Source organism: Lutjanus erythropterus, chromosome 14, assembly GCF_056507025.1.
Source record: "Lutjanus erythropterus isolate fLutEry1 chromosome 14, fLutEry1.hap2, whole genome shotgun sequence".
Lineage (NCBI taxonomy): Eukaryota > Metazoa > Chordata > Actinopteri > Lutjaniformes > Lutjanidae > Lutjanus > Lutjanus erythropterus.
Genome location: NC_139330.1, coordinates 23,833,020 through 23,849,524, shown reverse-complemented (window position 1 = coordinate 23,849,524; position 16,505 = coordinate 23,833,020). Strand labels below are relative to the sequence as shown.

At 38.6% G+C, this 16,505-nt stretch overlaps 1 protein-coding gene across 1 annotated transcript; it reads left to right on the top strand.

Annotated features, from left to right (window-relative positions):
* The first annotated feature begins 3,537 nt into the window (after window positions 1–3,537).
* perp (p53 apoptosis effector related to pmp22) lies at window positions 3,538–16,264 on the top strand. The gene is made up of 3 exons (XM_084735727.1): window positions 3,538–4,057; window positions 12,061–12,201; window positions 16,034–16,264. Exons 1-3 carry the CDS (start codon window positions 3,853–3,855, stop codon window positions 16,243–16,245), a joined length of 558 nt encoding a protein of 185 aa, XP_084591853.1. The 5' UTR covers window positions 3,538–3,852; the 3' UTR covers window positions 16,246–16,264.
* The last annotated feature ends 241 nt before the right edge of the window (window positions 16,265–16,505 follow it).

The following is a 16,505-nucleotide window of genomic DNA, read 5'->3' as shown; positions in this document are numbered from 1 at the left end:
CAGCAACAGTTTTCCTGTGAAACTCCATCAGTGTTTTGTGGACTAAAAAACTAAACCTGATCTTCAGTCGGCATGAACGATCCGTAACAACACTTTATTTTGCACTCAAATGTGACTGCATGTTCATGAACATGCTGTGGGGGCACAGGAAAAGAAGGAAGCACAGCAGAACAGGAAGAAGGTGTGTGTGTGTGTGTGTGTGTGTGTGTGTGTGTGGGAGGGGGGGTCCAATATAATCACAAGTAAACAGATACAACACATTACTGTGCATGTCAACCTGTCACAATAAAGCAAAAAAAAAAAAGAGGACCTCTGCACAGCCTCTGCTTGTCAATACAGGACCTCCAGCAACTGAAGCCAGGCTACCACTTAGATAAGGATTGGACAGATTTGTACATCTAACAGTGTGGTGTCTGGTGTCTCGTGGAGCGGAAGTATAAACAGGGAGAACAGGAAGAGAGGAAGACAGATACTAGATGGCTCAAAGGCTGTGAAGTGTTGACAGAACTGAGATTGCGGGAGAGCGATTTTCCTGCCTTAAGTCAGGCACAAGGTTAAAGCTGATTGTAAAAACACTGTGGCTTACAATAATAGGCAAGATCATGAATTCTGATTATTTGTGACATTTGAATGGGGAATAAATCAGAAAGGGAAGCAGGAAATCATATTTTCAAACTTTAATAACCCTGTGCCCCTTTGAAAAAGAGGCATACTATTAAAGTCCAAAATCACTGCATTTGGCGTCTCAAAGTGATTCTGTCCATACTGTTGACTGATGGTTATAACATGGTTATGACACGCTAGAAATGTGCATTTGTGCAATACCTTTAAAGATCAAGAGACTCTCTTCACTCAGGTAATCAACTCAATTTTTGTTAATTGAACCCTTTAAAACCATGAAGTATTGTCGGCTTTATGATGACAAAAAAAAAATCATTGTTATGACTCCCTGGTTTATGTGAAAATCTTTTGAAGACAACCTCAGCACAAACCATGCATTTTAACCTGTCAAGAAGCAAACATTTATTATTGTTTTTGTCATGTATTCTTTTTTTTTAAATAGCAAATTTCTCAAAGTAGCATTGTACACAGGATCCAAGTGTTTTGTGTGTTTTTTTTGTTAGCATTTATCATATATGCATTGTTATGTTGTATGTTAATGTACTTGGCCTGAAACAGCCCAAATAAAACAATCCATACTATTATGTGTGTGTGTGTGTGTGTGTGTGTGTGTAATTTGTGATATTAGTAGCAGTAAGTATGCAGTATATATATATATACAGTAATTGATGCTTAACTGATGCACAGGTCATCATTAGTTAATGAAGAACTTGTCAGACTGAATCATATGGGATGAAGCCATGGATTTCAGCTTCCAGCTGTCTGCAACCTGGAAGCCACTGTACCTGTGTATTAGTTACTCACTTATTAATGCATATTAGTGGAGTGTTATTGTAACAGGGTTAACCAGTAATGTAATAGTTCTTCTACTTAAGAAGCTAGAAATTTCAAGTACTCTTTCCCCCACTGCTCATAGTTAATGTAAACATGCAATGATTCATCAGTTGTCTATTGTTTCTGTGTGTAGTTGAGTTTACTGGTATTGTTGAAGTTCAGCTGAAGGTGAACAAATTGTAAGTTGTTCCTCAAAATATTAATATTAATACCTAACAATAATTAATATCTGACAAAAAATGCAGACTACAGTTGCTATATATTTTATAAACATTAGTAAGCTGTGCATTGGACACAAACTCAGAAACTCTTCTGTCTCTTTGAATTGATCATTAATACCCCTGATGAAAATGGAAAGTTTTTTTTGTCCAGTTTGTCTGTGTCAAACACCAGAGTCTGCAGTGAAAACTCAAGCTTTGTCACATAACTGTTGTAAATGTCACTCAACTGCTTGCTAATCTGCTCTGACACTGTGTGTCACTCAAGAAATCCTGTTGAATAAGTTGTTCTCTTCTGGACAGAGAATATCAGTGAAATGCAACATACGATCATTCAGAATTACATACATTCAGTGCATTTTTAACAGAACTGTGTTTTTATTTCGATTCATTTCAATTAACTGGGTATGTTTAAATTGGTACGAAACAACTAGAAAACATAATCAAATAAAAAACTTTTGTGGGACGGATTATATTACATTGTTTGACATCATGTTGTGGGCTGAAGGGAGGGGAGCTCCCCTGTGCCACCAGTTTGAAACCCCGCATTCTTCCCAGTACTGTGGCCAGCGGACAAAGAGAGCAATCTGACACCATCTCTGCTCCCAGCTGCAGGATCAGTCCCATAACACAATCCTGCCACTATAATGCATAAAGCTGGTGATTTGTCATAAAATGTATGCAGAAATTGGCAGTATTCCAATTAAATATATTTAAAATACACAATCTATCACTTAATTTCTGCAGTAGAATCTATTAGACCTACTTTAAAATCTACTAGAACTACTTTCTTTCTACTATAAAGAAAGTAGCTCCTATGAATGTAGTTCCTATCCTCAAAACAAGGTCTGTGAATTGAATTTTTCTTTTTTTTTTTTAAATGTACTTTTGATTTTGGGACGATCTGTTCCTTTAAAGTCAAGAAAGACAAAATACTCTCATTTCGATTGTTCATTTGGCTCACATCACAGCTTCCTGGTGGCAGCTACTCTAAGTATTAAAATAAAAATCCACCTGAAAAACAATTTTACGTTGTACCATTTGACTTTTTTGTGAAATCAAAAGTAAGATCTACAAACACAGACGACTGTCTCCCCTCTGTGGACATCAGAGTATTAACACTTGAATTGATTTTGTCATCTGATGACGTCTTTTGAGAATGAATCAGTGACAGACTGTTGGCTTTGCGGTTATTGGGATATTGCATCAGTTTTACTTTACAGCTGTGAATCACAGAGTTTCCTTGTAAAATCACCTGGGCTGCTGTAAAGTGTCATCAGAGTTGTTCTGTTCTGTCTGTGAACCACTGTAGAAGTGACAGGTGAGTCGAGACATGAGGACCATGAAGGCCAAAGTGTGCAATTCACATCATATTCATGCCAAGCTTTGTTTGGAAGAATTTATATTTGTCATGTTTATCACAAGATAAAATAAAATAAACTCAACATATATTATTTAAAAAAAAAACATGTAATCAAGTAAAAGCCAAGCAAATATATGTATTTAATATATATTGTATATAATATATTTTCACTTAAATAACATTTTCATCATTTTACTTTCTACAGAGTATTTTTACAATGTGGTGCTAATACTTTTACTTATATAAAAGATCTGAAAACTTTCTCCATCAATGTTAGTGCTGAACAATACAATAATAATTCTGGATTTTTTTTCACTCTATATTTTTCCTTATGCTGCCATCTTGTGGTTACTTTAAGCACTGCATCATCTCACTAGCAATCTCATTTCCCTCCTTCTTTACTTTACCTCTCACACTCCTCCCACACGCAGCCCACCGCAAAACCACCTGTTGCCATCGTGAAACCTTAAAATGAACAACTTTAAACATTATAAATGGTCACTGGGAGTCAGGACTGAGATGAAACAGGCGCCTCCACAGCTGCAGGTTGTGGCTGTAATATGACACAGTGAATGGGGCCGGGCCTGGCTCAGCTTTTACAGGCAGACAAGCCCAGCCCTTCAGGTCCAAAAACAGGTTTGCATTACACAGTCGGGTGGGGTTTTTATCAGGAATCCACACCACACCCAGTGATACTGCCTGCGCAAAGACGCACAGGAACACCGCATATAACCGGACGGACTCCTCCGCGCTCAGCTCACACACGCCGTTCGTCCTTCTCTCTGCAAGCCGCTCCACGCTCTCAGATCGTCGGTCATGTTCCGCTGTGGGATCGCCTACCCCCGCTGCAGGTGGATCGTGCCCCTGCTCCTGCTCTTCGCCATTATTTTTGACATAATCGCCATCGCCGCCACGTCGGGATGGGTCGAGGACGAGGACGCCAAGTCTCACTACGCCAATATGTGGAACCAGTACCGAGGCAGGAATGACCACTGGGAGGGCAAGTCTCTCATGGAGTTTCGTAAGTGTCACTTTACACTACAGATGAGACAGAACAGGACAGCAAACAGTGAGGCTAGAGCATGAAAACCGAGAAAATACGTCGCTTTATTTAGCCAATAAGATGAGCAGATTCAGAGTTGTGTGTCGCTGAGGTGCAAAATTCAACATTCACACAGTGAAGGACTCGACCTCTGACAACAACTAGAAAGTGCAGCAGCCTGAAGGGAGGAGGGAGGCCTACAACACTGACTGAACTTTGGTCGTCACTATCTCATTTAGTGTGTCCAGTCTGGGCAAATATTGTAGAGGAGGTTTCATGCAGGTGGTGTATAAAAAGCCCCAACAGCCTCTCCTCCAAGTTAACTTTGTGTTTTCTCTGCTTGAAATTTTGAGTTTCTTTTTCTTTCAAAGTGTTTTCTTGGATTTACAATAATAGTTTTTCTGACAGAACTCACCCTTGTCACTATACATGCATTTACTCAAACAGAAACAAACACAAACAACCACAGCTGTAAATATATTCTAAATTATTAATAAACAGTCAGATAGTACAGAGATACTGTCTGTGGTGTACCTCAACATTATCAGGAAAAAGTTAGTCGAGAAATAATAAAAATACATAAATTAATAAAAGAGAAATAAAAGAAGGAAGAAGGAAAGGATAGGTACTCAAAGATTACTGTAATGGGTTTCTCAAAAGTTTATTTGTATAGACCAGTATCACATACAGTGATTAAAAGGGCTTTACAGACCCACAAGATCAGTTTTCAACAAGAGAAAAATGGAAGAAACAAGATGAAATTCAAAGTGAGGTGTCCCTCTGCATATGAGCTACTGAACAATAGGAGGGAAAAAAGACAGAAAAGAAACAGAAACTTGAAACAGGTTTAAAATACAGTGATCCAGGTCGGGCTGGGTGTTGTTCAGAAATTTTCGATACCGATACCACAGCTGATACCTTGGCTTTCATACTGGTTCCTGAACAATACCAAATTCATAAAATCCATTTTAACAAAAGAAAGTGACTCACTTTAAAGGAAAAACCGTTGAAAGACTTGGGAGCAGCTGAACGCTTGATTCAACCTGAATGAAGAAACTGACAGAATATCTGTGACAAGGCATTTTTCAATATATGATAGTATTGAAGCAGTTTGATCTGTACCATATTGAAGCTTGGTACCCAGACTTAGATCTGGGGCTGGGAAATATATTGATATTGTGATATGAGACAAGATATCGTCTTAAATTTTAGAAGTTGTGATATTGCATAAAATATTGGCTTATCATCGTTGTTGATACTAGTATCCAAGTTTAAAATGCTGGTATCAAGACAACTAACACCTCTTCAGTTGAGTAAGTAACTGAAGTGAGTAAGTCTTAGTCATTATGTCCACATTACTGATGATTATTTATCAAAATGTTTTTGCGAAAACACCAGTAATCATCCCTACCATATTGCAGCAATATTGATTTGGTCAAAAACATGGAGATATTTTTGAGCAGTAGAGAAAATGTTGAGGTACAGGCCTACATCTTATATCATGGAGTAGCCTAAAAATATCAAGATATTATTGATAAGCTATATCGCCCAGACCTGCAGGGATCTGATCACTTTTCAGTTTCTTCCTTTGATTGAACGCCTGCCTGTGCTTGTCTAAACACTTCTGTCCCATTTAAAATTTCCTCCAGCTCTCTAACCTGTGGCTTCTTCTTCTTCTTTAACCTCCCATTGCCAGGAAATACCACACATTTTCTTCTTTAATCTAATTTTAATAGATTTAGTATGAGCTACAGGCCAGTGTCCGATCAGAAAGGTTCAGTAATACGCTGGATAAAATCTTATGAAACAGACAGTGGCAGTGCTTTCCCAACCAGGAAGACGAGAGGTCTCACGGCTGCTGTGTTCAGGTTTTTGTATTTTATTTTAAAACTTTCATTACTTTTCTCTTTAGGCAAGAATCAAAGGATGTACAACAACAAGTTTTAATACCACAATAAATAAAACATCTGACTTATTTGATTATTTAAAGGACTTATTAGAGAAAAGGTTAGAGTTAAAAGGTGAAGTTAAGCTTTAAAGTAACTTCTGCACAGCTCTTGGAGTGCAGTTTTTGTATTGGTTTGCTGGGGACAAAAAATACAAATTCACACCTCAGGCAGAGTTTGACCGTTTAAAATAGTTTGTGACCTACACAACAGAAAAAACAGGCGCAAAGCAGGTTTTAAGATGCCTGTCAAATATGGCTATTTATAGACCAGCTGTTAATGAGTTTTTTTTCCCCGTCAGTGTAGAGGTCCAACCAAAGACGCACAAACTCACCGACAAACACCGACACACACTCTAAAGTGATGTCGAACAATAACCGTGAACAGAACAGACTTCTGTTCTTACTCTCTGTCCTTCTCAGGTTGGTTTCCACACCCACAGTCACCAACAAAGACATGATTGTTGCCCTTATCTGACTCCATGCATGTCGCCTGGTGAGGCTAACGGCTCCATACCGTGATCTGCATACTGTATGCATGTTCCCTGATTTTATATTTTCTGTCCTTTCAGATCAAAGATTTTGACTTGTTTGCACAATTCTCTGCATAAAACATGAAAAGAAGCTGACGATGTAAATGTTTCTGCAGAGTCCTTGATTAGAGCTGTAATTACGCAATATTCCCAATTTTAAGATTGCTTAGTATTTATTTAATAAGGCTGCCAGAAACTCTCCACACATTTTAATTCATTATTACATAACCTGAGTGCTAACCACTAATCCCCACCTCAAGACGGATTGGACTCTTTGTTTAACCCTTGACAAGCTCTGGTGCTTATTTAATATGATGCAGTGTAGACCTGCAGCGATAAGTGAATTAATTGATTGGACTACATTGTAAAAACCATATATAGTTTTAGATTTTTGTGCATATGTTCCTGGAACTTGCTCCCTCCCCCGAAAAAATTTGGCATGAGATGAAGTCCAGATCTTCACTCCATCTTGGCTCAGTGACAGCAGCAGTGTGGAGTTCTTGTACACATTAATGAATGGGAACTAAAGAGGCTAAAACACAAATATTTAGTTCTCATAATGTACAAGCAGAAGTTGCTGTTACAAGTCATTTCCAGGTATTTTTCTGGTGTTGTTTGAAGTTCTAGATTAAAGTAGTTTTGTGTTTTTGTCTGAACTCTGCACTGCTGCTGTTTTGGCCGAGTCTCCTTCAGACTCAGCAGGCCTGAAGAGGTTAAACAAAAGATGACCACAACAGCTAGAAGGCTGTTGGCTGGATCTAGGATACGTTTTACCCCGAGGATCCTCTGAGCACTCTTGGCCTAAATACTTGTGGAGATACGGTACGTTGGTGAACTGAAACTCGACCAGCACAGTGGACGTGCGTGGATATAGGACGTAGTGAATATTGGCGTCTGACCAAACAGACACCCTGTCATGGTGTTGAGGCCACTCCTTCTATGGAAGTGAGGGCTGTTTTCACAGGAAGTTCTGCTTTCCTGTGAACTACAGGAATAAACAGGTTTTGTCATGAGGGAGTCAATGGCAAAACAAAAGGTAGACAATCACTGGTTGGATATGAATCATGGCACAATGGCAGGATGATATGATGATATTCATGAGGCTCTACCAGTAATACTAAGGTACAGCTTTATGGCGTAGTTTGATTATGTGATTTTTGCATCTGTGTGATGAAATACTTTGGAATGTCTGTATTGGGCTAATGCAGTGATTTGAATCAGTCTGCGTGTTTTACATTAACAAACAGGGATGGAACAATACCGTGATAAAAAGACAACAATACAATTATTGTGATATTTAAAAAAAAAACAAGGAAAATAACAACTTGAAAAAATGTCCTTTATTAAATAAGAAATGTTCATGTAAAATTAGTTTTTCTCCATATCTTGAAGTGCTTCTGCTTTCCATCTTTAATCAAATAAAATAATTGTAGGCAGCCATGACCACGTATGAATTGTCTTTGGCAGTGAATGTTATATAATAATCAGTTGCAAAATAAAAACAATGAAGTGGGCAGTAGATAAAAATGCTAAAATAAAATAATCAACCATGTAGTATCATGGTATCGTCACAATTGGTGACAAGACATGGTATCAAGACATTTTTTATCACAATATCAGACTATTTGATTACTGTTACATCCCTATTAAGAACTTTTCAGATGAAATAGTGATATAAAACTACTAGGGCTGCAGCTAACCATTATTTTCATTATTGATTAATCTGCCAGTTATTTTTTTTTTGTCCAGAAAATAATGAAAAATGCCAAGTTTAATCTCCCAGAGTTCAAAGTTTCTCTTCAGGTTCCTCACTTCATCTGACCATCAGACCAACCCCCCCCCCACAAAAAGTAGCAAATCCTCACATTTGAGAGGCTTGAACCAGAGAATTAATGGTTTGAAAAATTACTTAAAATGATTGATTATCAATATAGTTTCCTAATAATAATAAATGTTTAGGCTCTGAAAACTACCATATACCATCAGAGGAGATTCCATCCATATTGTCCCCTCCTACATGTACAGAGAAGCACTCATCACTCACTTTTAGCACCTCTGCTGCTGAGTTCCAGTCACATGATTGCAAATTCAAAGCCTGAATTCAAACATTGGCACTGTGTTCCTGCGCCACGAGCTGCTGGCTGGGCAGGTGTCCCATTAAAATCTTTTCAAGGAAAACACAGGGTGTCAAGTTGATTCCTGCTGTCTGCATGAAAGCCTCCTTAGAAGAGGTTTTGATGAATATTATCCTCGACTGTATAAGACCAGGACTACTCTGAGTACAAGCTTTAGAGCTTTGTGACGGCCAGGGCCTTAAGCAGTATATGTGCATTTCGGTCGGAGCATGTATTGACTTGTACAATTCATAGGTGTATTTTACTGGAACAGTTACAGTTTAGATCACGTACCCGTGTGCACATGACAGTGTAAAACTGCAGGAATGAGGCCTAATCTCTGTTAGTTTTGATCAGAAGAGGAAAACAGATGTTGAACAGCTGGATGGCATTAAGAAAGAGTGACAGACAGTTCTAGTGTTCACCCACAGATACACACCCAGACATTTTCACAATGTTTAAGCATGAAACATTACCCAGCTAAACACACAGAGCAAGCGGACACAACAATGCCAAGCTGCAGCGCACACATTTTAATATACACTGAATGTATAAGAGAAGCTCTCACTGAAGAAAGCAGAGTCAAAAACATTTGCATGTGTAAATGCACTGTTTTAGAAGAAAATCTGGTAGCACATTAAAGCAGCGTTTCCCAAACTTAGAGTTGGAACCCAAAATGGGTTGCAGACCCATTTTTATTGGGTCGCCAATTGGCCGAGCAAAAAGGATACCACATTTTCTCAAACAGAGACAGGCAGCGTGGAGAAACACACAGAAAGCAGTTCAGGCTTTCAGTGACATTCAAAAGGGGGAACAACAATTGCGCACACAGCAGCAACATAAGCTGGAGTCAAGGAATGTAACAACCACCACTGTGACGGTTAAAACTATAAACCAGCAGGCTGCTAACATAAATTACAATGTTCTGAGCAGAACACAGTGCAAACACTAACACAAAGTTTTTGGAACATAAAACTGCTAAGTAACCGCTAAATTTAAGCCTCGTTTTGATCCGCTCCCCTTTACTCTGTTTAAGTTACTGCATTATGCTGTTAATACAAACTTAACACTTCCTGGATGTTTCAAATTAAAAGCACTCTAGTAGTTAAGGTGAAAGTGCAAGTTTGTGAGGAGGTGGTGCTTGGTGCTGTCATGCACTTTTATAATGGGAAAAAAATACTGTTTAAATTCATGGTTTGTTGTGTTCTTTATCAGTTTTTAAATGTAGAATTTATGGTAATTAATGGTGTATTTTTATAAGTTTAGGACCAGGGAGACACCAAATATCTCTTTTGGGTCTCGAGATGAAAGAGTTTTGGAACTCTTGCGCTAATAGACTTCCTAAACATCCTTCCCCATAGTTTTATTAACTTTTTCTAATTAAAAACAGTTTTATTTACTGTTACTGCATTAAAATCTTAACCTCTACATTCACCAGAGCCCAAATGATGAATTATGACTGAGTCAAAAACCACAGAATGCTGGAATGCTAAGCTAATTATCTTCTTGCTCCTTCTGGGAGAACAACAACTTTATGTTGTAGACAGAGACAGTCGGACTGAATCTCCAGTAAGGTTGCATGATAGTGTAGCGAGCTGATTTCTGGCAGTTGTTTTTAGCCGTAACTATTATGAAGCCATCAAGTTTTGTGGAAGTGGTAACATTTACATGCTATGTTGACGGACAATCTTATCTGTAATAAGGATAATGATTCATACAAACAGTGATGGAGGCTGCAGTTCTTCAAATTCTAGAGGGTTTTTGTGTGTTGTGTTATTACATGTACTGTAATACACTGACCTGTAGAAAAACAATCTGATGTTCACTTGATCTTCATCAGCATGTCACTATTTCCATGTATTCCCTTTGCAACTATTTGTTTCTTGAGCTGTGGATAAGATGTCTTACATACTTTAAAACTGTAGTAACAAGTTTATAATGTTCAGGATGAGTCTGGATTCATTATGCTGGTCCTGACATGCATTGAACAGCGTTAAAGATTCCCCTGTGAGGAACACTGTTGTTACTGAGCTTCAATTTAACAAGCTGAGTGTGGGAGAGAAAATTGAACCAGTTGAACTCGTCAGGTGTGTGTCAATGTGTATGATGAGAGAAATACCTCAGGCAGAGGTGGGTAGGGCATTACCTGAAAGCACACACACACAGAAATGAATAATTTAGGGTGTTGTCCTATCTGGTAACAGTGAATTGGGTGTGACAGTGTGTTGTACACAGTGGGCTTGGTGGCACTCCTGCAATCAAGAAAAAACTTAGGATCATCAGTATTTTACCTTACGCATTTTTGCCTCATGTGATGGTTTGTACAAAGACTGCAGCACATTTAAAATCTGTCAAGAATTTCATGCTGTTTTGGGCACAAACATCTAAAACCACACATGATGGGAGCTGCTTGCTTTAGATCAAATCTTTGCTCCTTATAATTACTGAGCTCATGGGTCTGCAGAGCGTCACAGACTGACAAACAGAACATAAAGTGTGGTTGAGGGTGTGGTGGGGGTGTGTAGCAAAACTCTCTCTCTTTCTCTCTCTCTCTCTCTCTCTCTCTCTCTCTCTCTCGCTCTCTCCGTATCAGCTTGTACCTCGCTAACCTTGTGGAATGTGCCGTCATGAGTTCCTGCTGTGAGCGGGGAGAGAAAGAGCTCAGCAGAGCTGCAACAATGACGAAAGACATATTGCAAAACACAGCGACTCATTTATTTCCAGAGACAAAGCTAAAAAAAAACAAAAAAACTGCAGCTTAAATTACTAATTAGACAGAAATAATTACATTTTGATCAATGTTATAATTACATCATACATGATGAAATGTAATGTAATAAGCAGTTACTGCTTTAAATTCTGTGCTTCTACACAAGGATGTAGATTTCAGAAGTGGGGCTTAAGTAAAAGATGGTAATGGTGATATAACAAAGAGAAAGAAATGTCATGTAAACAACTGTATTATTAATGCACTGACCCTAAAATCATCTTTAGATTCCTTTGTAGATACTTTCTAAACAATGTCAGAGCACTGTTCTTTACTGTCTTGTCAGATGTTCATGTCTAGTAGGGACAAGCAACTAATGTTTATCATTATTATTATTATTATTATTATTATTATTATTATTGTCAATTCATCTGTTGATTATTTTCTTCATTAATCGATTAGTAGTTTGGTCCATAAAATGTCAGACAACGGTGAAAAATGCATGAGTTACTGCTGTTGTTTAACTCTTGTTTAACTGATCATCTAGATAACAATGGCAGGACGGTAATATAAAAACTATAAAGAACCATACAACTGAAATACAAAAGAACTTCTGACTTTTTTTTAAACGAGTTTTTAGAAGTATTTCCAACTAATGTGTGTGTGTTTGTGTTGGCCTCCAGCTTGGGCCCAGGCGGTGGCTGCTCTGATGATCATCGGCCTCCTCATCCTCATCGTTGCCTTCATCATCTCCTGCGTGGCCCTGTGCTGCTCACTCAACATTACTTTGCTGCCCTTCATTGGAGTGCTGCTCATCATTGTTGGTAAGATATACACACACACTCATACTCACACTCACATGCATGAACACACAAGCGAACAAACACCCAGTTCCAGCTAGTATGACCTCCTAACTGGAGACACATTGGAAGTGAAGCAGTCAGGCTACAGTTTGTGCTTTTAAGAAGAGTTAAAGCAGATCAAGTGGAGTGCATCATATAAACGCACCCTGTTTCAGTTGCAATTCACTAGAAAATGAGCCTTTAGACAAAGATCAACACTCAACTATAAATAAGATTAACTGAAACTGATAAAGACGCCTCCGGTTCAGTGCACTGCGAAACATGTTTATGCTTGCATGTGTAGCCTGTGAAGAGTTACGCAATTCAACTGCAATAGCAGGGAAAAAGAAAGACTTTTAATACCCCATCCTGGTGTCGAGCGAGAATTTTATGATTGTTATGTTATTTTGTGATGTGCTGAACCTAACAATCAAGTGTGTTGATTATGTAAGACTATGTGACAGCTAGTTTTGTAGATGATACAGCCAGCTGAAAAAAAATAGATTTTCATTAGATCTGACAAAAAAAGAGTTAGAGTTTCAACAGCGTTTCAACAGACTGGAAGAAATATGAGACATCAAGGTCAGGCACAGAGACAAAGGTTAAAAGTGTGCGTAAGAGGCTGGGAAACAAAGACACAATCCTCACGTAAAAGACTGAGGCGTGCAAGTTTAACATGAGAAGGAGCAAGTGAGAAAAAGGGAGTGGAAGGAGCAGAAGTTTGACGTTCACTGCGGGGGGGGGGGGGGGCGGTTTGATGTGATGTTACCATGGGAACAGCTGGTTTATCTGACTGACTCACCCTACAGAGAGTCTGAGAACATGGGACAGAGCCAGACAAACACACAGACAGACACAAACACGTAGCTTTTCACTGCCACAAGTGCTCTGATGTCTGTTTGAAATATGCCGTGGGGGGTTGACGATAGTTTGCACTGCCGTGGAGATTCTGAGAAAATTAGCACCTGGTTCACACAGAATGACTCTTGTGTTAGTCAGAATCTTGGAAGAAAAAGAAATAGATAAGAAATGAGTAATTCGATTAGAACTACTTTAACTGATCTCATGTCACCAGCTCAACACTTCACACACAATAATAATACTTGTGATCTGTGGATCATACAAATCATCCGAGATCACTGGACCACACTTATTAATATAATTTCATATAACCACATTGTGTTTATTCATTTAATGAAAGTGCTGTGCCGTCATTTTTCCAAAAAATGGTTTAAAAAGACCCTTAACATCTAGTTTTTGACACTGTCACCTACAGTAGATTCTGCATGGGCTTGTTCCGGCTCTTCAGTGAATATTAAATATTCAAAACCAGGATTCAGTGTTTTTTTATAGATGGAAATATTCTACATATCTTTTTATACACATTTCCAAACATTATCCAGATACAGTATCTTGGCAAAGTTTTCTAAGCTTCATTAGAATTTAAAATGAAGTTATGTAGGTTTCTACAAACTTTGGTTGCTCGATACAAGTTTGTAATGACTTACAAAGTTTAATAATTACATAAAATATTCTGGTATACTTCTCACTTATTAAAAGTCACATGAACACTTTTAAAAAGCGGTGGTTTAAAAAATGTATCTACAGTTTTTCAGCTGGTGAGTCTCATTGTTTCCAGGAAGTGAAATATTGGTTTGAATAGTAAAATGAGTAAGAGTAAGTAAAATCTGTACATCAGTGCTGTTTGGCTGCGTAAGTATCGAGAACTTTTAGTCTCAGGAACTTATTTTCATGCAACTACAGAGTTTCTTCAGCTTGTGGTCTAAAGATTATGTATGAAAAAATCCACACTGCAACAACAGTATTGCCCCTCAAACTTTGACCTCAGCAAAATTGCTCAATAAGGCCTGGACTTCATCATCAGTCTGTCTGACACACACTTTCCTCCGTCACTCCATGTTGGTGTGTCAGAGAACAATGAACAGAAAATAAACTGCTTTGCAGCTGCTGACTTTTAAAAACGGTGTGAAATAAACGCTGCGAGCAGCCTACTCGACAAATCAGGAATATCAAACTTATTTTTGTCTCTGACCTTGTATTCCACGTTAATTGGATACTGTGGTATCATTCATTTGTTTTGTGTGTGACAGTATATGTCTGTTTCTGTTGTTGTGTGTCCTCATGGCCAGGTCACTCCTGAAAAAAGAGATTTTTAATCTCAATGAAGCATTTACCTGGTTAAATAAAGGATTATTATTATTATTATTATTATTATTATTATTATTATTATTATTATTATTATTATAGAAATGTTGAGAGCAGCAAGTACTTTTGGAAAGTACTACCAACTTTAACAGAGACTTGTGGGAGATTAAAATAATGACCATATAACTTAGTTTAGGCTGTGGTTCTTGCAGTGGAAATACTGTAAGTTCCTCCAGAGGTTCCTAGTCCCTGGGGAAAGTCCCTGAGGTGGAGACACGACTTATCTCTCACGGTTTTGCGGTGACAGATTTTCAGTATCTTATTAAGTCTCTGCATGTTGCTTTTCATACCATAGTGACATGAACTGAAATCAATGACTGCCTGGAAGGCAGGAAAATGCCTTGGAATGTAGTTTGCAGTAATTTAAAGTACTTTTGGTAAATGGGCTGAAACAAAGTCACTGTGGTTGTTTAACTCCTGTCAAGTCACTAGTGGTATCCTCCTCCTGACCTCACCGTGCAAAAAAGTTCTTCTGAGTAAAACTGAGAACTCGTCACGGTGTTTCTGATTAAATTGAACCGTCTCTCTGTGATTAATTGAGGAGTTTTTGCTTGGACATGCTGTCACACCTGACTCACTGCCTGCCCTGCCTTTGCCTGAGGGCGTTAATGGCTACACAAAATACATTTTTAATGACTGTCACAAACAGCACATCACAGGACAATTCAATGTCACACCTTTCTAGAGAAGATCTGTCTGGAAATTGTCACAGGCTGCCATCAGTGCCAGCGTGGGGTTTCAGGGATGGATCTGATCACTGTCTGCAAATACTGACTCACCTCGATCTCACAGATGTCGATATGTTGATGTAACTCTTACACGCTCGTGTGAAGGTTTATCCACACCTCGCTGTTACTGTCAGGGTGGACTATTTGTCCAACTGACTGCCTGACTGACTGACTTTGTCCAGTGGTTTTCTAAATCAGTTTGTCAAGTTTATAATGTAACTAAAGGAAAGTGTGGATTATTTGAAGTGGGCTTGTTTTCCAAAGTCAATTTAGAAATGAATTAAAATACCAGTTTAAGTGTAAGCTATATTTAGAATACTTTCACCGTTATATAAGACAAATGTGCTCTCTCCAAACCAGCCAAGCTCCTTTAAAAAAAAAAAAGAAATCTGTAATCTCACTTGGGTGAAAACAGTTAGTTGCTGGTCTACTATTGCCTCAGAGAGTCAGTTTCTTTTTATTATCTTGTGACTTTCATGAATTCAAACTAACCTTTGAAAACACCAAAGTTGCACAATAACAAACTAACAGATCAAGGCAGCTGTAGACCAGCAACTCTGAACTACAATGACTGTTTTTGCAAGGGAGTCTAGCTGAGTGAGATTGAGCAATATTTGTCTTATATAGCAGTGGTTTCCTGTCAGAAAAAGCTGCCTGAAAGCAAAGTAAAGAAGTCAAAATATAGCATCCACTTAAACTGATAGATTGTTTTATGTGGGCCTTTTTTAAGTGGCTAAAATACACGACCATGGATAAGTACTTCATACAGCCACACTTCAAATTATCTGAACTATCACTTTACATTTCTTTGAATGAGTTTTAGTGTGTTTCAAACCTTTATCACCTCTCTCTCTCTGCAGTCATTCTCCAGGTCATTGCTCTGATCATCTACCCCTGCAAATTCAACGAGCTGATCTTCGAGGGACACTATTACTACACCTGGGCCTACGGCTTCGGCTGGGGCGCTACCATCCTCTGCATCGGCTGCGCCATCCTCTTCTGCTGCCTGCCTCGCTATGAGGACGAGCTGACCGGCCTGGCTAAGACCAAATACCTCTATTCCTCCGCTTAAAGACAAACCCCCCCCACACAGCCATTTCCACCTCTCACTCCGAGCTGGATCTGTGCTGCCAGTGAACATTTGTACACTGTACCATTTCACCAAAAATCCACGATGGTTCAGTTCAGTTAGTTTTGGTTCAGCAGTGGAAAGCCCTCCTCCACCATCAAAGAGTGACGTTAGAATCAACTGGAAGTGGACTGTGATTGGATGTGGCATCTCTAAATGTACAGACCTCTATTTTAGATTAAGTCAGCATCATAAACTGGTTT

What these genes read in the sequence shown, in the direction of transcription:
- perp (XM_084735727.1), top strand. Translation starts at nt 3,853, where the DNA reads ATGTTCCGCTGTGGGATCGCCTACCCCCGCTGCAGGTGGATCGTGCCC. An exon ending in CAAGTCTCTCATGGAGTTTC is followed by an intron (nt 4,058 to 12,060) that starts GTAAGTGTCACT and finishes GTTGGCCTCCAG; the next exon opens with CTTGGGCCCAGGCGGTGGCT. An exon ending in AGTGCTGCTCATCATTGTTG is followed by an intron (nt 12,202 to 16,033) that starts GTAAGATATACA and finishes CTCTCTCTGCAG; the next exon opens with TCATTCTCCAGGTCATTGCT.